Genomic DNA, 20,298 nt, shown 5'->3' with positions numbered 1-20,298 from the left:
CACTGACAGCAGGCCTGGCTTATGCCTCTGGTGCTGATCCGCTGTGTGACATTTGCTTAATAACCTGTTGGCTGTGTGAGCTGCCAGCTCCGGGAAGGGTTAAGTAGGGTTTTTCCTCTGTGTTCTGCAGCACCTGGCTGGCCAGAGGCTGCACTTCAGCAGAAGCTGCAAGGTAACTCTGTCACAGGCGTGTCAGCCACCAGCTGTCAACAGCAAAGTTATACATTCTGAAAAGGATGGAAAGACAGATTTAAAATATATATTTTATATATATATATAATAAATACAAACGCATTTTAAAGTAAGTTGCAGGATTTCTCTCTCAACATCTCAGAATCTGCCTAGTTAAATTTTCACCTTCTCTAGGGGTGGATATTCCACCATCCCTCTGGGCTGCTGTGCCCATCCTCACTGTGATTATTTTTTTACTTTTATCTAACCAGAATTTCTATGCTGCGACTTGTGACTGTTGCCCCTTGTCTTTTGCTGTGCAAAAGCCCTGAGAAGAGCCCAGTTCTGTCTTCCCCGTATCATCCTCAGCCACGGTAAGGTGCCCTTGCACCGCTGAGCCCCGGTGAGCTCCTCAGGTGCAGAGACCAGGGCCCGGCTCATCGCTGCGACCCCTTCACTGGTGTAAAACTGTCGGTGTCGGGGCTCAGGACATCAGGCTGAAGTCTTCAGACAGCTCCCTGGGCTCAGGATGCCAGCCTGCTCTTTGCAGACAGCTCCCACCTGAAGGACCGTTCTCACTGAGCTCGCCTTCATAAACAAATCACCTCTTAGACCCAGGACTTCAAACTGATTACTAACAACACGCTTTTGCTCTTGTACTCCAGCACTCTGGGAGGCTCCAGTTGGTGTTTCAACGTACATAGCCCCTAGGTTTATGGTGCTGCACACTGCAAACACTAAATACCCTCTCAGACAGCAAGAGGTCGTTGTCATCGGCTAGTCCTTTTTCCTGGTCATGAAGGAGTTTAGAGTTCAAAGTGTATTTATTTTTTTATTTTATTTTTAGTTTAGTTTAGTTTTTTTGTCTTATTTTTTGTTTTGTTTTGTGCTTTTTGTTGGTGTTTTGTTTTGTTGGTGTTTCGTTGGTGTTTTGTTATTTTATTTTACTTTATTTTATTTTATTTTATTTTATTTATTTTATTTTATTTTTTTATCAGCGCCCCGAACCGGCGGCGAGCAGGCGGCCGCCATCACCTCGCCACTCTCAAGATGGCGGCGCCCCCTCGCCTCTCCGTCCCCATAGCAACGGGGCGGAGGGGAGGGGGAGGGGGGGAGCCGGGCGCTTCCGGGCCGGTCCGGCGGTGACGTGTCGGCCGGCCGACAGCGGCGGGCGCCAGCGGGGGCCGCGCGCAGGACGGCCACTTCCGGTGAGCGGCGGGACCCCCCCCCCTCCCGCCTCCCGCGCCGGGCCTCCGCGGTTGCCATGGCAACGCTTTCTGCGTGGGAGGGGCTGGGGGGGGGAGCGACCCCCTGGGCCTGGGCCCAAATGGGGCGAGGGGGGGGATGGGGAGGGGGGGGGTGAGGGGATGGAGGCACCTGTGGGAGGATGGAGGCACCTGGTGTGGGTTTTGCCTTCTGTATGTGGACGGGGAGCGAATTCTGGGGGGAAGAATGAAGGGGAGGGGGCTGCTGGGGGCCTCAGGGAATTGGAGTTACCCGCAGGCATCGCGGGCTGATGGGGTCTGCGCTGTCCTCTCTTCACAGGGAGCTCCCCACAAGTGGTTCCGGGCGAACGGGCTCCGTCTGAGCGTCGCGATGTTTGCGGATCTGGACTATGATATCGAGGAGGACAAGCTGTGAGTGTTGTGCTTCGCCTGTCCTGCTTCTTGCTGGCAGCAGAAGCAGCCTCAGCCTCCTTATTAGCGGCCTTGGACAGAGGAGAAAGGGTTTGTAATGGGGGAAAGGTGTCGAGAGCCAGGAAGAAGTAGAGAGAAACTCGGGAACTGCTGGATCTGTAAGGAGGACAGTGGACTGCTCTGAACAAGTGAAAAGTTTTGTGAGATTAGCAGTGAGCTTGGCATGGAGCATTGGTCTTGCATCTCATTTATGTGGCATGTGTTTGCCCCTTACTAGCAATGGATGAAGTTGTTTCTCCTACATCTGCTCCTTGCGCACAGTCTCAAAAACAATAGCCCGGAGGGTCTTTCTGCTGGCCTGGGCTGATAGACTCTATGGCAGAGATAACGTCATTAATTCAAATCTACAACTCCCATTACATTTTCAGTTCATATTGACTCAGATACCGCAGTCATTTTTACAGATACAGCTCTGCCTGCCATGATTGGTTTTCTCTTCCTTCTTTCTCGTTCTAGCGGGATCCCCACTGTACCTGGGACGGTGACCCTGAAGAAGGACTCCCAGAACCTGATTGGGATCAGCATTGGGGGTGGAGCACAGTACTGCCCCTGTCTCTATATCGTCCAGGTAGGCGCTTAGGAAGACGTAATAAACTGTCTTCCTAAAAGAGTGTTGGCCTGAGAGATGGAAACCATGGAGAGCAATGTGCTAGGTGTTTTTCTCAAAGTGAGAGAAATCTTCGCACTTTGCAGTAAATAAGATTTCCTTACCCTAGTACCTAATAGGTGTTGAAGAATTAAATTAAGACTTTTGAAATTATCCTTCTGCTTGGAGAGCATGCTAGAATTACAAGGGAATAGCGTTGACACGTAGCATCAACAAATCCTACGCGTGAAGAAGCACATCCTGAAGACAAGAAGTTCCTGAGAGAACAAGGCGACCGTCCCACCTCAGAATTAGAAGAGAAAAAGCGAGGCTTCACCATGAGTAGTACTAAATACAAATGAGTTAAATAGGAGGAATATAATTGTCAGTTTTTTGCCCTTCAGCCCTGCATTTTCCTTTCTAAACCTCCTGATTCCAGGTCACCTGTGCTCTTTTTCCTCTCCACTAGGTATTTGATAACACTCCAGCAGCCTTGGATGGAACCGTAGCAGCGGGCGATGAAATCACAGGAGTGAACGGCAAGTCTGTCAAAGGGAAGACCAAGGTGGAGGTGGCCAAGATGATACAGATGGTAAAGGTGAGAGGTAGGAGGGGGCCACTGGAGCTTCTGGGTCACAGTTGATGGTTTATAGTTCACTGCTGAAGGAAAGCTACTGCTGCTTGCTTCCAGCACAGCAGTTTTGATTTTGTTCTGCCTGCAGGGAGAAGTGACAATTCACTACAACAAACTTCAGGCTGACCCAAAGCAGGGGAAGTCTTTGGATATCGGTAAGACTTACTGGCATCTTTCTCCCTAGAGTGTTTAAAGTGACATAGAGGAGTGAAAGGTTGGTTCTAGCTAAAACTGGAGTAAAATTCTGTTTCCATTCTTACTGTTAACTCAGTCATTTTCAAATGGAAACTGTCAAAGATAATTAGGGGTTTAAAAAAAAAAATCCTTCCCTGCCTTCTTGAAATAGTCTTGATAATTAAATTGGGGCTTCACTGTTGCTGCAGCTGGCTTGCTTTTCTGCACTGTATTTAGCGTGGATGATGAAACTCAATTACATACTCATTTAATCTATTTATTTTTAATACATGTAAATTTTGCTGACCTACTGTGATTTTTCCAAACGTATACGCAGAAATGTGTGTTGTAAAACACTGGTTGCAGTTCCTCAGCTTGTAGAACAGTGACAAAATACCTATCTACACTGAGTTTTGTACAGCCATATATTTTATAGGAGAAAGGGGAGGCTTTATTACTAAAATAAAGTGTAAGTTTTGGACTAAGCCTATGCAACTGTCTCCTTTGTATGACTTACCTTTCTCGGTTCCCTAAAAGATCGATGTATTATTTTTGCTTTAATTTCTTTTAATGGGGATTAATTTAAGGTACCAATGAATTGACAGGAATTCGGGGAAACGCTGAGGACTGGGATGGATTTCTGGGAAAACAGAAGTGTAGTGAGAATATGGAATATTTTCCAGAGATGTTGAACGCTGTGGCTTCAGCTGACTTTCTTAGGAGCTGCGGGCGCTTGGCTCCCCTGCAAGTTTGCCTCTAAATAAATGTAGTTGAGTCATCTGGTTCTAAAAAGGGCATAATTGTCTCTAGTAATTTGCAGGGTATGACCACCACAGACAGAAATTAATTCAAGGGGTGACAAAAAGGTTTAACTTAAGATCTAAAACGTTATAAGTAAGCAAAGGGATAATTTGAGTATTAAATCCTATTTCTCTCACTTTCAGCCTGATATCCTGACTTCAGATGAAGTAATATTGCAGGTAGCATAAGCAAAGTTTAGTTCCAAATATGAAGTGATTTATTGGAGTAGTCTTCCAAATGAAGCACTGGAGCTCTATTGATTTAATTATATAGGATGTGAGAGCAGAACAGTTGGGCAAGATAAAGGATACGCTATGCACAGCTGGATTGAACATTCAGTTTCTATGGTATTCTTTTTCTGCTCGCTGTCTCAATAGCGAGTTAAGTTGAGGCCGACCAGTTTATTCAGAGCCTGATAAATCGGTGAAGTATGTAGTGTGCTTTTCGTGCTCATAGAAATGCCCCTGACCGTGGTTTGCAACTCTCTTTTGGCCTTCAGTATTGAAGAAGGTGAAGCACCGACTGGTGGAGAACATGAGCTCAGGGACAGCAGATGCCCTGGGGTTAAGCCGAGCCATACTTTGCAACGGTCAGTATTGCCCAGAAGGACGTTTTCTTAAGGGCACAGTTGCCCACTTGTGCTAACAAACTTTCTATAGTTACTTACACATTCTGCGTTATTCCTTCCTAGTCCTTTCCTTCTGCTCTACTTCATTGTTGCGATTGCCTCTTCCTGGGTGATACAAATTATATCCTTGGAGCCATTTAAATAATAACTAAGGTCAAATTAATTTAAAGTGGGGGCCCACATTGTGAATGCTGATAGATGATGACCCCACACTGTAAGACTAGTTTGCAGTTATTTTAAGAGCTTCCCACATTGGACCAGAGGACAGGCTTTGGAGGTGAGGGAAATTAGAACCAACGATACGGAACTGGTGTTTTTCCCGTCAGTCGAGTCTTAACCACGTCCTGGCTTTGACTGTTGTAATTCTGTATTCTGATTCTTGTTTCCATTTAGATGGATTGGTGAAGAGATTGGAGGAGCTGGAGAGGACTGCAGAGTTGTACAAAGGTAAGCTGGGTCTTCCATCAAGCACCACGTGGGAAGGAAGGATATCTACATCATGTCTCAGTGGAACGACAAATGTTTTATTCTGTCTTCCATCACAGGCTTGACAGAACACACCAAGAGTCTTCTCAGAGCTTTCTTTGAGCTATCCCAGACGCACAGAGGTAACAAGTGAGCAAAGGGAGCAGAAAGCTTTAACCTCCAGTTTCAGGATTTTCAGTCAGTACTTAGAGGTGTGGTTCCCTTACCCAAAGAAAATTAAGCGTTGCACAAATGAGGTGGGAAGGGCTGCGCTGCTGGTGTGAGCAGTCATGGTGTTAACACAGGCTCTGTATTTCACATGAGACATTAAAGAAATGCCCTGCCAATCTCTGGCCTTTAGGGAATACATAGCATTGTCCCCTGGCTACGTGCAAGGTTATGGGAAGGGCATGATTCTTCTCCAGAGCCAACCTCTTCTTCCATTTGTTTACATTTATTACCCTTGTCTAGCGTTTGGAGATGTTTTCTCTGTCATTGGCGTACGGGAGCCGCAACCTGCTGCCAGCGAAGCTTTTGTGAAATTTGCTGATGCCCATCGCAACATTGAGAAGTTTGGGATTCATCTTCTGAAAACAATTAAGCCGGTAAAGTATTTAACCATAGCAGTAAAGGGTTTGGAGAAGAGGGGAATCTAGAAAGACAGAAGGCTGGCTTTGAAGATGTGGTCTTCACGATAACTCATTGTGGGAAGAACTGTCATTGTCTGTTTTCCTTCATGGATATCTCATCATAACCCGAGAGGTAACACAGGGAATATATCAGTTTTGTCCATTTGGCTTTTGCACGTGAATATATTCCTCACCTTTTTCTATTGTGGATGGGAGCATAGTTTGATCACTGTAGTCCCTTGAGTCCTTTCCCTGATATTAGTACCCATAATTAAAAGATGTCACTAAATATAAGAGTTTAGTTAAGCGATCCAGTAACGATTTAATGATCAGTCAATATATGTGAGTGAGTCTCCAGGAGATCCATTCATTTAGTTTAGCAAAGAGAATATTAAATGTTGATTTGAGCGCACTTTAAGTGCCGTGTTGGATGGACAGTGTTGGATAATGCCCCTTTGGATGCGGGAGAGCAGTTTCCAGGATTAATTGAAAGTGAAACAGGATGAGTTGAAAGAAGATGAAGCCAGACATGCATTTCTTAACGCTGGAGCTACTTGCCAGTGACTGTAATGGATGCTCTAACAATGGCAATTCTGAATCAAGATCAATTTTTTTTTTTCAAATGTGCTCCAATTCAAAGAAGAGTTAACTCGAGGCAGTCTCGTGACCTGTGCTGGTTAGAAAGTTGGACTTCGTGAAGTAAAGTCGTGCTTTTTGACCTTCATTCAGTGACAGGATGTTTCCCTTGCAGATGCTGACTGACTTAAACACGTATTTGAATAAAGCCATTCCTGACACAAGGCTGACTATCAAAAAATACCTGGATGTCAAGTTTGAATATTTGGTGAGCTGCTCTTATTTTTAATGCTGGTTGAAATTAAGTTTTATAGAATCATAGCCTGAGGATGACATACAGCCTATACAATCACGTGTGCGTTCTCCCACAGTTAATGCGAAAATGATTTTGTTGTTATTGTTCCTCAAATTCTTTGTCCATTGCCAGATGACTCAGATTCAAACTCATGACTCAGATTCAAAGAGGGATCTCCCAGAATCAAGATCACTTACTTTCTACCCGACCAAATTAATTTCCTTATTTTTTGGAAAGAATTCTGATGGAACTTACACTCTTGAACTCCCCTACATAGCTCTCCAATCTCAGAGTCCATATTTTGTAGGTAGCTTGGAATACCAAATAGAATAACAATCAAATATTTTTTCCTCCTCCATTCAATTCATCCCTTCCTTTCTACATACGAAAAAATAGGGTTGTTAAGTGCATCTTTTCTGTAACTGTAGAAATCTGTTTGCTTTTACCTGTTAAGGGAAATAATTGAAACTGCAACCCTAAGGCAAATGAATATGTCAGCTCTTCCCACACCAGTCCTTCCCATAACTCATCTTTTTTTTTTTAAACTTCTTACTTACACCCTACATCATTGAAGGAAGGTTTGAAATGGTATGACCCTATGTCTGTGGGTGATGGTGGAATTGCTTCTAATCTTTAACATTCCTTTCTCGTTTTGTGTTTTTTGTTGTTTTGTTTTAAATCCTGTGAAGTCTTACTGCCTGAAAGTCAAAGAGATGGATGATGAAGAATACAGCTGCATTGTGAGTACCAGTATTGTGGCACTGAGAATTGCATCCTCTGTTTCTGTAGCTTCTGTGTGCACGCTGCCTTGCAATTGCAAAAGCACTCCTGTGTCTGTGCAGATCCAAACACGGGAACGCATCCTAAGAACGCCATGTATTTGTTCTGAACGTACTAGAACTGGAGACCCTTAAACACTTTGTAGAAAACACTGCCAGTAACTCACGAATCACTGGTGCTGTGGAATACTAGAACAGCCAGTCATCTCCCCTGCAGCCTGTTTGCTTAGTGGTTGCCTGCCTCGGTGTTTAAGTAATACTGGCTTGTGTAAGGAGGATTAAGGTGTTGTCTTCACAGATTACATTTGTGTCCACTGTACAGCTTATCATTAATTCTGGACTTGCTTCTGAGAAATGGAGGTTTAGCTTCTCTGCAGCAAAATGCATGCAAAAGCTGCATACGTAGTTGAAGAAAATGGATTAAAGGATCTCTCCTAACAATGTTTTTTTCCTAAAAATAAGTAATTTAAAGTCAGAAGACTTCCAAAAACCTGATGACATTCTTCAGTAAGTTTGCTGCCTGTTCTGAAGTTTCACATCTGTAATCCTTAACAGCTCTGCTTAAGATACTTAAAGGTGTCCCCTACATACCGAGGTTCCCTGCATAAAAGCAAGATCTATTTTATCCTAGGTATTGATCTCAGAGAAGGGATTTTATTTTATTTTTTAATTCCTAGATCACAATGCCAGGAATGAAAAAAGCTTTCCTAACACAACATTTAATTATATTTTTGGTGTTAAATGAGAAGGAAAGAGGAAGGAAAGAAGTCTTGGCCAGCAGAGTAATATCTCTGGGTTTTAGCGTATATAATGTGCGTTATGAAGCCATAGTAATGTGGAATTGTATGTTTTGTTTGCAAGTGCAAGAGAAGAATGCTATTTAGCTGACAGACTAACCCCTTTTCCTCAAAACTCTTTTGTGGGATAATTTATAGTTCCATCCCTAATGGCATCCGGTCTTGTGTCTGGATGGTTGTAAATAGCACAGGATTCACTGTAGACATACACTACGTTATGCAATCAATACAGGATGAAGTTTGCAAGAAGAGCAGAGTTATTTGTATAAATTAATACATCCCTCAGACCCTAGGCTTTTTTTTTTTTTTTTATGGTGCCTGTCTTAGTTCAGTTAAGAAGCCTTTCCATTTCTCCATGCTGACTTGAAAGGTACCTGTCCTGTTTGCTTTGCTTTGTGGTCACGCTTTTTTCTTTACTGTGGCTGGCACATTTTTGGCCTTTAAAACGGCCACATTAACATCCAGTTTGCTGTTGTGGCAAATGTTCGTATTGTTTCATGCTTCCTGACTGCAGTTTCAGTGAGCCCAAGAGGGCTGTAATAACCCAAGGTTATTTCACGTCAACGTTGGCATGCAAGCTGAGCTCAGGCACCGTTGTGGGAGTCTCTGAAATGGTGGCGTGTTCTGGCAGGCCCTGGGTGAACCCCTGTACCGAGTCAGCACTGGGAACTATGAATACCGCCTTATCCTACGTTGCCGCCAGGAGGCTCGCACGCGTTTCGCCAAGATGAGGAAGGACGTGCTGGAGAAAATAGAGCTCCTGGACCAGAAACATGGTGAGTACCGCTGCTGTGTCCAGCACCTGAAGGGGTGTCAGGCAGACAAGGCTTCGGGCTTCATGCTCCTCCTTCGTCTTAGCTCAAGAGCCTTTGCTAAAGAATCCTTCTGTGGTTATGTCTGAGACACCTGCCCTCAGGCGCCACTTGGGACTAATAAATGGGAGTCTGTAACTACTGCTGGCGAGGGAGGCTTGATCACAGCCTTCGCACTTTGTTTGGGAAGGGTGTTTCACCTGATTTCTTGTCAACGTGTCTCCACTGCAGTTCAGGACATCGTGTTCCAGCTGCAGCGGTTTGTCTCGACGATGTCCAAGTACTACGACGACTGCTACGCCGTGCTCCGAGATGCAGACGTCTTCCCCATTGAGGTGGACCTTGCCCGCACTACTCTCAGCTATGGGCAGAAGGACACGTACACAGACGGAGCAGAAGAAGAAGAGGAAGGAGGAGGAGGTGACAGAGAGAAGAGCGGGAAGGAGGATGCAAATGGTGAAAAGCTCATTGATGACGCATGAGCGTGCCGGTATGGCCAGAGGAAAAGAAAGACTTTGCAGACCGATATAAAAACATGTGTTTCACATGGCGATTCATCCTCCGTGATTCTCTGTGTATGTCCAGCCTGGGATTCCTCCTCTGCCCTGGGTGGGAGTAGCTGGTTGGATTGGGACCAACCTTTCCATCTCTCTCTCTTCTTTTGCTTGTTTGCCTGGATATTCCTTCCCCCCCTCCCCCTGCCCCCCAGATTTCTGTTGCCCAACTTGGATACTGAGTTGTGTGGAGGAAAATCTCCTACCGTGTCGCCATGTGACTTTGTGTGCACTGCTGAGCGTGCAGGATCCACTTTCTGGCAAGGGGAAGGCAGTTGAACATCTGGAGGTGACTACAAATGGAAGAGCCTCCCCCTCCTGCCCTCCACTTGTGCTATGGGAAAGCATTGGCACCAGCATTGTTTTGTTCACCCCAATGCTTGCTGTTTTCAAACTTCAAGCTTTGGCCTATTTTAAGCTTCCTCTGTTTCTTCCTGGAGCCAATCCCTTGGGCTCTAGGGCAGATTTTTGTAGGATGATCCACTCCTAGCTCTCTGCACCATTGTTTTTAAGAAATAGGGGCAAGTCAGAAGTGACATCTAGAACTAGTGGTGGTACATGTGTTCTGATCGTGTCCCCATCCAAGGGGCTGGGGGAAGCTCACGTAGCAGAGGCTGGTGGCAGTGGCTACCTGGCACGTTGGGCTGCCACAACTCACCTGCAAGGGTCTGCAAGTCTTTTCCCCAGTTCCCATCCTCTTCATATTCCTTAGCTCCACCCCAATAGCTCCACCCCAGGGCTAGAATCCTCCAGGATGTGGCTCTGCCCTCCCCTGTGGAAAGGAGGGACCTGGCTCAGGAAGAAGCTCTCGCAGTCAGCAGAGATGTGAACGTGGTTGCCTGAGGCAGACAGGTTCCTGGGAGTAAGAGCAAAGCTGCATGCATTTCTTTTCTCTTATTCTCGTACAGCTCCTTGTAATGGATGGTAACCAAATGTGTTTTTGAAGATGTGCAGCGAGTCCTGCACACTCTTCTTGTGCAGGTGCCACAAAGAGCCACCGCTGCAAAGGTGGTGTTCTGTCCTTACACTAGCGAGGAGAGGCAGGAAGCCTCGTGGAGAGAGGAAGACAGGGCCTGTAGGCAGAGACATTGTGTTTTTTTAGTGCAAAACGTGACTTGCATACAACCTGCTGCTCTCCTCTCTACACAACTGTTTTGTGCTGCCCTTGGGCCAGCCAGAAACAGTAGGTAACGTCCAATTATCCTGCACAAGGGAAGGAGGGAAAAGGAAAAGCTTCCTTTTCTTCTCCCTCTGTCCTTGTGGGTTGATTCCAAATCCAGATGGCACTTTCTCTTCTTGCAGGCAGCACAACTGCCAGCAGTGGTGTACTTCTCAGAGGTCAAGGTTTTGACTTCTGTCATTACATTCTAGTGGTAGAAGTTATTTAAGGGCATTAATTTATGGTTGTTTGTTTTGTGTTGTTTTTCTGTTTGATTTGTATTTGGAGCCTTGTCATCTCTGTGGGTGCCTGGAAGAAAGTCATCCGTGGTCAAGCTGCTCTGGAAGACTTAAAGGGACTCTAGTGTACTGACTGTTGACTGTAATAAAGACAAATGTGACAGTTTTGTTTCTTGTTCTTCCTGGCTTTTCTTCAGTTATTCGTGTGCTCATCCTCTGTTGCTTTTAATCTTAAAATACAGTGAAAGGAACGGGCTGTCATGTGCTGGCCTGTCTAGCTCGTAATCGTGGATGTCTTTGTGCCAAGACGCAGCAGTCACTGTGGCGCAAGTTTCCAGAAGAGGATTACAAATGGTGAAGCAAGGCCATTTCTCCATCTAGCAGCAGATTCTCTGCAACTTAGCTTCAGTCCTGCCTGCTGCTGCCATTACTGCTCCAGGGCCAGCTTGGCCACACAACTCCACAAGGTAAGTTGCGCCACAAGCTAATGCTCAACTCCCTGACCCTCTTTCAGAGCTGTTTGCTGTGCCGGTTCAGAGGAACAGAGAAAATGCTTCAGTGGAGCCTGTCTGAAAGTCGACAAAGTGGAAGGCGGTGTAGCCCAGCAGCCCTTTTTGTGACCTGACCAGTGGAAGCTGGCAAACCATCAGCTGTAGCACCCCTGGAGCGGTACAGCAGGAGGATGGCACCCGTTTCTGCCACAGCAGCCCCCCTCAGGCTTCTTGTGTTCATGGCTATGGTTGACCCTGCTTGAGTAAGAAAGCCAAGCAGAAACAAGTTGCTGCAGCAAAGGATTGTGTGTATGGCATGGTGGTGATAGCATGAGCTAGCATGCTTTGAGCAGTGGGTGTATTAGGGCCTGAATCAGCTCTGGGTCCAGGGGCTGCAGGAAACAGTCCGGTTTGGTGATGGTTTTAGCCCCCAGAGGTGCTCTGACAAGTACCCAAGCGTGGTGCTGCCATCACAGAGGGGCGGGTGGGCAGGCGGAGGGCTGACTGTCTCACGGCATAGTCTGTAGCAAGATCTTGTACCCTGAGGGCTTTTATGCCCCTCTGTGAAAAGATTTAAGAGGGGAAGGCTTAGTGGGAAATGTTAAGTGGTGACAAGGAAACAGAGGGGACGTTGTTCCGGTGACCTGCCTGGCGCTGACAAGGGCGGTTGTTCTCAGGCTGTGGACCTCGGACCTCTGGGAAGCTGGGGGCTGCTTGGACGGGGGATTGGTGAGTAAGGAAGAGCAGGGCCTTAGTTTGCTCATCGTTTATGTTTTTTTTCACTTGAGCGTATCTAGACTGAAAGGCTTTCCGTTGTGTCCCCACGCCCCAGCTAGGTTTAAATGGCTTTACGGGTCCTGCAGGCTTCACCCATTACCCATCCATTTGTAGTCAGCCCCATCTGTAACGAAAGACCACGTCTGACGGTCCCATGAGCTGCCTTCCTTGCAGCCCTCCGCTTAGTTCTTGATCCCTCGATGCAGTAATAGGTTCCCCCAGGGCCCCTGAGGTGAAACAGTTCAGGAAACCGGAAGAGAAGGCTTTGGCCAGGGGTGTTTATAAAAAGATCCAGTCCCAAAGCAGATTAAGAGCAGTTTAAGCATGCCAGGGGAGGTTGTCCTCTCTGAATCTAGAAATCCACCCTGCAGCCAGGGGGAGGGGGTCATGCCTGGCTTACCACGTGCCCCGGCACCCTCATCTGTGGCACCCTGGGGGTGCAGCCCGTCTCTCTGCCTTACCTTTGATTCCTTTACATAAGGGGCCGTTCTCTATTTAAAAAAAAAAAAAAAGCGCGCATCTTGTGCTGCTCCTGCTGAGTGGATAATTGCTTGGGATGGGTTGTTTACCTGCACTGCCAACCCCTCCCCGGCTGCCGCTGCTATTGCTGGCAGTGCAGCTCCGTGCCATGGCCACCCTCTCAGTGGCATTAGCCTTTTTGAGGTGCCCTCTTCTTTTTGGCATCCCAGCAGCCTCTAACAGCATATCCCTACCGGGAATAGTGGCATTTCCAAGAGCTCAGTCTTTCCAAGAGCTGTGCATCTCTGGGTTGTGCTGTCCCAACAGTAGGAACGGGGTAGAGGAAACACTGACACCAGGCCAAAGCGTACCAGAGGTGATTACAAAGAGTCTCTAATTGTGTGCTGTATTATGACAATGCAGGAGGAAAAGGAGAGTCCTTCACAGCTTCTTCAAAATACATTTTCCAGGGCTGGTTTGGAGGTGGGCGGGAAGATTTTGGTGTTTGGGCTGCTCTGAGCCTGTGTTATACCAGCATGGGTGCAGGACGCAAGTAGATATATCGCTGGGTAGGTATGTGGGCATATGTACACAAGAACCCGCTATTGTTAGACTCTCACCATCTTCTTAAACCTGCTTTTGCTTTGTTCTTTTCCACCCCACGTTCCACCTCCCCTCCCAGGCCGAGTTACCTGCAGACCAGGCCAGCCATTTTACGTCCCCATTCCTCTGCCCTGGTTAAAAACTGTCCCTCTCCACCGTCTGGTCAGCATTGCAGCCAGCTTGTGCCAACACCTCCCTGTCCCCCTCGGGACACCTGCCTCCCTCCCCGCTCTGCTCGTCCTCCACATGGTTGGCCTCCTCGCTGGCTGCCACCACGGCGTTGTCGGTGCTGTGGGCCGGCTGGTGGTTGTCGCTGCTGTGCTCCTCGGCTTCCTGCACGTCGGACTCTGCTTCTTCGGTGTCGCTCCCACCACCCCCCGACGGGGTCTTCTCTGGGGGAGGCGTCTTCTTCTTCCCTCGGTTCAGGCAGCAGTAGGTGGCCATGGCCAGGAAGAGAGCGGAGAGCACCACCTCTGAGCCCGCCAGGTAGAAGATCACCTCGTAGTTCTTGAGAGCGTCGACCAAACGGCCTGAAGGTTTGAGAAGAAATGGAGGTGTTAGTGTCTGCCTCAGCACTCTGAGGCACAAAGCCCAGCACAGGTGGGCAGCACCTGCATTTGGCTGGGGAACCATTTCTCAAAGGAAGAGCAAGAAGCCTGGGTATCTAAAATCAATCTGGGTGAGGGCATGGGCAACTGAAAATCATGCTGTACCATGAGGGAACTACTATAAGAGTGTGTGGGTTTGGGGTTTTCCCATGTTCTGACAAGGCTAAATAGTGGTGATGGGGTCACACTGTGATAGGACGTTTTCTTGCCAAGGTGAGACCAGCTTCTGAGAGCCTGGCTTCCTTAGAGGGCCCCCACCTGCTGATGTCTCAGCCAAAATGACGTTTCTTTTGACTGCACCTCCTGAATGCCTCAGGGCTGGCAAGGGAGGGAGGGTTCACAGTCCTTGGGGGGCTGGAGCTGCCACCCTACTGGGGTTGGGCTGGCACCCGCTGACTGGGATGGGGCCCCGTCCTGCGTTCTCCTTACTACGGATGTGACCCCGGGTCCCTGCTGCGCTGCGCCCAGCCCCGCTTTCACACGCAGCGAATTCCTCAGCGGATGAATGCGCCCTGTTCACCCAGGCTGGAGAGCGAGCAAGGAGCATGCGCGTGCATGCGTGTGCAGCTTATCCTACAGCAAGCCCCTCAGCCCCGTGGTGGAGGGGGAAGCAGCTCCGGAGGATTACACCAAACAAAGCCACTTTGTTCAACCCTCTTCTTCCATCAGAGCACTGCTCCCCCGGGTCCGAGTCTCAAGCTTCCCGTACCAGGGGGTCCCCCTGGGGTGGGGAGGTGGGATTCCCCCCAGATACATTCTCCACTGACCCTGCACCTTCTCTGTCCTGTTTTGCACTTCACACAGTATCAAAGCACAGCAGAACTGAGGAGGGGTTCCCCCCCATGACTGCCCAGAGTGGTGTCCCCACTGACACATTCAATGTACAAGCTGGTGGAAGTAGGGACCCCTGCTCTCCATGTCCTTTCTCTGTTGTCTCAGTGTCTCCAGTCTTTCCTCCCCACTCTTGAAGTTCCGTGACGTGGAAAAACTTCAGCTGCAGTGGTCTCCTACATCCTGTCCTAATGCAGGAAACTGTTTGGCTTTCAACTCTGTGAAAATAGCAAGTGACAGGGAAGGCCAGCGTGGAAAACTCAGCCATTTTCATCTGCTCCTTTTCCCCCTTTCTTTCTGGTTCCTTTACTCCTGGGGCCTGCTCACTGACAAAGCTGGCCCACTGCCATATTGCGTGCAGGATTTAATAAACGTGGCTCCTGCTTCCTAATAGCCTTCTGCTTCCTCAATAGTTATTTCACTAAGTGCTCCAGGTCCTCAGAGCAAGGAAACGTTAAATCCTTCTCTCCCCCCAAGGTCCCTCTGCAGCTGCCTCCAAGACACCTATTTTTGGACCCTTGTTGGCCTGGGACTGCCGATTGCTCTACAGGTTGTAAGACAGGCCATGACCTAGCATCAAGAGGGTCTTCACTCAGAACTGGTGGTACATGAAGACCTCTCGTTCGCACAGAGGTCTTCACTGATGGGCTTTAACCCCCATGCTGCAGCCAAAGGGAGGGAGTGCAGGAAGCAAGGGACTTGTTCCTGCCCAGGGATTTGCCCATGGTCTGTCCCTGACCTTTGCTCGCAAGTCACAGATGCAGAGAACTGCACTTTGTTTGGAAGTGAGCCTTTGGCACGATTTGACTTCCTCAGACCTGATCAGACACTTAATCTGAAGCCACGCCAGCCTCTTGGGTGAAAGCTTCCTCTCCCATTGAACAACCTATGTACAGGCTGTAGGGCATGGATGGACCTTACAGGGACCTCACACGGTCCCTTACAGGGACTATGGTGTAGACTAGACTGGTGTAGAAACCATGAGTTTCTTAATACTCTTACAAAAAGTAACAGCAAATGCGTTGGGTGGCTCTACACACTGTTTTGGCAGCCTTGACTGACAGCAACATGGCACCTTGGGTTGGGGCCAACACAAATTGAAATTGTCATTTACAGCATCAGTCAAAATGCCATGAATACCAAGAAGAACCTGAAACATCCTCACCTTGTCCCACTGAAGACTCTCAGAGGTTTGCCTGCAACATGTGCCTGACCCTACCCATAACATGATTTGATGCAATGTTCACAGCAGAGACAAGGATCCCAGCATGAAGGAGAGGGAAGTGCCACTGATGAGGGCTGAGGGGCGCTGGAAACCATGCCATTCTGTCTGCTGGCCATCGCTCAGGTCTCTCAGCAAGGCAGAGAGAGAAATATCACTTGCCATTTTCTGCTCCAGATCAGATTCAGTGTTGTGGTGGAGGGAGACCAGGAGCTCTCACTTCAGAGAGCATCCAGGAGAAATTTGAAATTGAGAAATAGGGCCTTTATTCATCTACTTTGCCCATGACCGATACCTGCAATACCGTGGAATGGAAGCAAAACCAATCACCTGTGTTTTGTTTTGCAGCACGAGACCTACCTGCAGAGGGGGGACCAATGAGCACAGCGAACGCCTCGATAAGCAGGACCAGCCCGATGGCACTGGAGAACTTCTGGGAGCCAACGATGGCCATCAGCACCTCGAACTGCAGTGCCCCCACCATGCCGTAGGAGATGCCGAAGAAGACGCAGAAGATGACCAGCCCCGTGTAGTTGCTAGCCCTGGCGCTGCAGATGTCCGTCAGGCCGTTGAAGAGCATAGCGAAGCTGAACAGGTAGGCCACGTGAGGACGGACCCACTTCAACCCCGCCACCATGCCGCAGGCTGGTCGGGCAAAGATGTCTATGAAACCGATGATGGAGAGCAAGAATGCAGCCTCTGTGTCTGGTACTCCTGTGTCCTTGGCGTAGTTGACCAGCAATATGGGGGGCACAAAGAGACCCAAGACCAGGATGAACTTTGAGATGGTGTAAATGATAAACCCTCGGTTGGAAAAGATACTAAAATCCAACAGCTTCTTTCCTTTCTTGGGCTTCTTCTTGGCTTTCTTGGCTTTCTTGGTTCCATCTGTGGAGCTGATGCCCTCCTCTGACTTCCCTCCTATGGGCAACATCTCCTTGGCTTCATACTTGTCCTGAGTCTTCTCCATCTTCCTCTTCATGCCCATATCCAGGGGTCTCATGACTGCCCCACAAGTGCAGCAGTTAAGCAGAAGGCCCCCCATGATGAGGAACCCTCCTCGCCAACCAAACTTCTCCAGCAGCACCTGCCCCAGTGGCGAGAGGGAGGAAAGGAAGACAGGGCTCCCAGCAGCAGCCAGTCCATTGGCAAGAGGCCGACGCTTGTCAAAGTAGGTGCCCAGCATGATCAGTGAGGGCTGGAAGTTCAGCGCCATACCCAGACCTACGTGAGGGTGAGAGCCAGAAGGGAGAGAGGGAGTGCAAGGACATGAGACGTGTTTTGGAACAAGCTGAAACCCATCCAAGACTGTCCTAGTCCTGACTGATGTGTTCCTTACAAGCCTCTTCTCCATCTTGTTGGGTTGCCCCTGGAAAAGATGGTCTAATAGCCTATCAGCCTGAACTGTATTTGACTCTGATAACTGTGGCCATGCTTAGACAGGACCTGTGCCTTACACAGGAGCCTCCCCTCCCTCCCCTACCACTTTATACTGATGCCACCCCAGTCGCCATGACTGGGCATCACTTGTGTTTCTCATGTGCCTCTCCCCTCATCCACAGGCTCTGCCTGTTTGTTTTCAGCAGTTACTTCTCCCACAGGTGTAACATGCAAGAACTAGATGCCTCCTGTGAGCAGGTGGGAATAGGTGAGGGGAGACCTGATGCTAGACATGGTAATGCTAAGGTAAGTCTGCTCCCCCTGCTCCTGGGCCTCTCACCTGTCAGCACGCCAGCTGTCAGATAAAGCTCGATGATGTTGGTGGTAAAAGATGCCAGGATCATCCCAGAGGAAGCTAGCAGCCCGCCGATGAGCATCACAGGCCGGCAGCCAAACTGGTTCACCATGATGCTGCATACTGGTCCTGGAAGGAAGCAGAGGAAACAGAGTAGGAGACCAGAAGGAAACAGGACATCTGGGAAGGGGCAGCCTGCCCAAGCAGGGCACCCAGGGAAGATGAAATGCTAATGACAGAGATCCCTGCTTGGCTGCTTAGATACACGGCCCTTGGGCCTGGCCCAAGCGGTGTGGAGACCTCTGCTTTGCCCTGCCTTCAGCCCCCTCTTCTCTGGGAACGAGAAGGGGCTTCATGTGATAGGAACAGTGCTTCAACACTGGGAGCAAACCCCATGTTAACTGGCTAAGAGGCAGGCGGGATGACCCTCAAGGGCTGCTGGGGCAGAGGAGACAGGGACATGCAACGAGCCACACTTCTAGAAGAGAAGTGGTGGGACAATCATGAACATTGGTTCATGACCAGGCCAGTGAACATGAGGACAGCCCCTAGGGACACGGACTGGGCCTCTAGCAGGACAGGGGAAGGCACAGACTGGGCAGGGGGAAGTGTATCCAAGCATCACCTGTCCCATAGAGCATGGCCAGCATGATGGAGGAGATCCAGGCTGTGTCACTGTAGCCCACGTGGAAATCTTTCATGAGCTCCTTGAAGTAGACACTAACGGCTTTCGGGAAGGCATAGGAGAAGCCAGTGATCACAAAGCAGCCGAAGAGCACGATCCAGCCCCAGCCACCATCCGGGGGCTTCACGGGAGCTGGGAGCTGCCCTTCCTCTGGGTCAGCTCTCCCCATCGTCTAGCCTGGGAGGGGGAAAGGCAGGCCGTGAGGCGGTGGGGTGACAGAGGGCAAGCTCTCCAGGTGCTGCAAGAAGAGAAGAGCACAGCAGGCAAACATTTACTGCAAGGCTCTGTATCCCCCAGTCAGAGGCAGCCAAGCAGGGTCACTGAGCCATGAGGGCTGACATGGTAGCATCAGGAGCTGCAGCATCACCCCATACTCAGCCTCATGTACAGACCCATGAGAGGTCAGAACTGGCAATGTGAACCCCTCTCGGCTCCCAGGGGCAGCCTTTGATCCTCTCGCCTTCTGGTCTGCTCCAGCTGGGAGCCCACCGGGACCTCCACACGGCAGAAGCGGTGGGGCACAGGAGGCCCATTCACCCCGCCGCGCTTTCCTCAGCACACAGCCCTTCCCTACCTTTTTCTTCCCTGCTGCATGGGGCCAGATTTGGGAAATGGGTGAAGGGGGAGAGCACAGCAAACTGGTGGTGATGTTTATTCGCATGCCAGAGAGATTAAGGCTCTGTACCTACCCAGAGGGGCCGGAACAAAGCCGAAGGGGGGAGAAGGAGGGAATTAGAGGGGATGTCTTGTGAGTTGCTCTCAGGACTCCTAAGCTGCCCAAGAATTTTGCTCCACTTGGCTGCTGTGGGTGTGTTTTTTGTATTTCTCCCCTAGGTACCAGGTCTCTGCCGTACCCCTTCCAGCACAGAGCAGTACTGCTGGCCTCAGTTTCTTGGGCGCTCAGGCTTATTTTCACACCTGTACAACAAATTGTCACTGATCTCTGATTATAGCTGCTCCCCAGCAGCATCAGACAGGTGTTAGGAAGAATCTGCACCCAAGTGCTTTGACACAAAATAGTCTTGGCCAAAGGTTTTAGACAGACAACGGAGGGTTTGATCATGGCAGCACCCAGGCATCCTCCACAGCCACGGCTCCCTGCAGCAGAGCTCCCAACCTTCAGGACCCCACCAGCCACAGAAATTGGAGCAGGATCTGCCTGTGAGCATGCATTGAGGCAGCTCTTCTGGGTGGCAATTCTATAACAGGTTCAGCCAGAACCTAAAAGCCAACGCAGGCTCCTTCTGTCTCTCCCCCCAACCCAAGTCTCAAGGATCATGGAAAGGGGCAGAGGCATGAATTGAGACCCAGCTGCTAGAAAGCCAAAGAATCATTGCAAGGAAGAAAAGGTTAATTATACACTCTCCAGACACCCGTACATTTCCCCCCTGCCCTTTCTGCTGTTCTGACCACTGGCACCAGTACAGCCAGACTGAACACAGCCTTGCTCAGTTTCAGCCCCTACCTGCCTGCTGCTCCTTTCCCAGCTCCACCTGACTGCCCAGCTACTTACAGCCATCCAAAATGTAACCCACTGCCAAAACACAGCGATGTCGCAGTCAGTGCTGGTCCTCAACCACCACTCCATCCACTGCACCTCAAGTAAGAGTGACTGCCACCAAACATACCCCAATCCTTTTTGTTTGAGCCCCTCTCCCAGCCTCACTCTTCTTGTTCTTGTCCTGCATTGCAAATCAGATCAATTAATCAGACTGCTGCAATTCATCCTTTTTTTTTTTTCCCCTGTAAACATCCTCATCTTCCTAGCAAGAAAACATTTGGCTACCTGTGGAATGCCCTTCAGAGGTTTCCAAAGTATCTTCTGTCAATGGTGAATCAACAGCATATGACTTTGAAGAGAATTTTAGACAAATATATATGGGTACTGCTC

At 49.1% G+C, this 20,298-nt stretch overlaps 2 protein-coding genes across 2 annotated transcripts; one reads left to right on the top strand and one right to left on the bottom strand.

Moving 5' to 3' along the window:
- The first annotated feature begins 1,288 nt into the window (after positions 1-1,288).
- Positions 1,289-11,164, top strand: PICK1 (protein interacting with PRKCA 1). Its single transcript, XM_035551967.2, has 13 exons — positions 1,289-1,379; positions 1,717-1,808; positions 2,325-2,436; positions 2,924-3,052; positions 3,177-3,243; positions 4,563-4,652; positions 5,085-5,138; positions 5,237-5,299; positions 5,628-5,761; positions 6,537-6,629; positions 7,346-7,396; positions 8,864-9,008; positions 9,276-11,164. Exons 2-13 carry the CDS (start codon positions 1,768-1,770, stop codon positions 9,524-9,526), a joined length of 1,230 nt encoding a protein of 409 aa, XP_035407860.1. The 5' UTR covers positions 1,289-1,379; positions 1,717-1,767; the 3' UTR covers positions 9,527-11,164.
- Positions 11,165-13,461: 2,297 nt separating this feature from the next.
- Positions 13,462-18,576, bottom strand: SLC16A8 (solute carrier family 16 member 8). Its single transcript, XM_035551961.1, has 4 exons — positions 18,348-18,576; positions 17,708-17,851; positions 16,348-17,211; positions 13,462-13,856 (listed from the first exon to the last, which is right to left on the bottom strand). Exons 1-4 carry the CDS (start codon positions 18,574-18,576, stop codon positions 13,462-13,464), a joined length of 1,632 nt encoding a protein of 543 aa, XP_035407854.1.
- Between the last annotated feature and the right edge of the window lie 1,722 nt (positions 18,577-20,298).

The sequence above is a fragment of the Cygnus atratus genome, chromosome 1, assembly GCF_013377495.2.
Source record: "Cygnus atratus isolate AKBS03 ecotype Queensland, Australia chromosome 1, CAtr_DNAZoo_HiC_assembly, whole genome shotgun sequence".
Taxonomy (NCBI): domain Eukaryota; kingdom Metazoa; phylum Chordata; class Aves; order Anseriformes; family Anatidae; genus Cygnus; species Cygnus atratus.
This window is presented reverse-complemented; position numbering and strand designations above follow the sequence as displayed.

Bases quoted from the DNA above. Each gene is read 5' to 3' on its own strand.
- PICK1 (XM_035551967.2), top strand. From the start codon at position 1,768: ATGTTTGCGGATCTGGACTATGATATCGAGGAGGACAAGCT. The intron at 1,809-2,324 runs GTGAGTGTTGTG...TTCTCGTTCTAG, and splicing joins GATATCGAGGAGGACAAGCT to CGGGATCCCCACTGTACCTG. The intron at 4,653-5,084 runs GTCAGTATTGCC...GTTTCCATTTAG, and splicing joins CCGAGCCATACTTTGCAACG to ATGGATTGGTGAAGAGATTG.
- SLC16A8 (XM_035551961.1), bottom strand. From the start codon at position 18,576: ATGGGGAGAGCTGACCCAGAGGAAGGGCAGCTCCCAGCTCCCGTGAAG. The intron at 17,852-18,347 runs GTGATGCTTGGA...GCTTCCTTCCAG, and splicing joins GGCCATGCTCTATGGGACAG to GACCAGTATGCAGCATCATG. The intron at 17,212-17,707 runs GTGAGAGGCCCA...ACCCTCACGTAG, and splicing joins GACAGCTGGCGTGCTGACAG to GTCTGGGTATGGCGCTGAAC.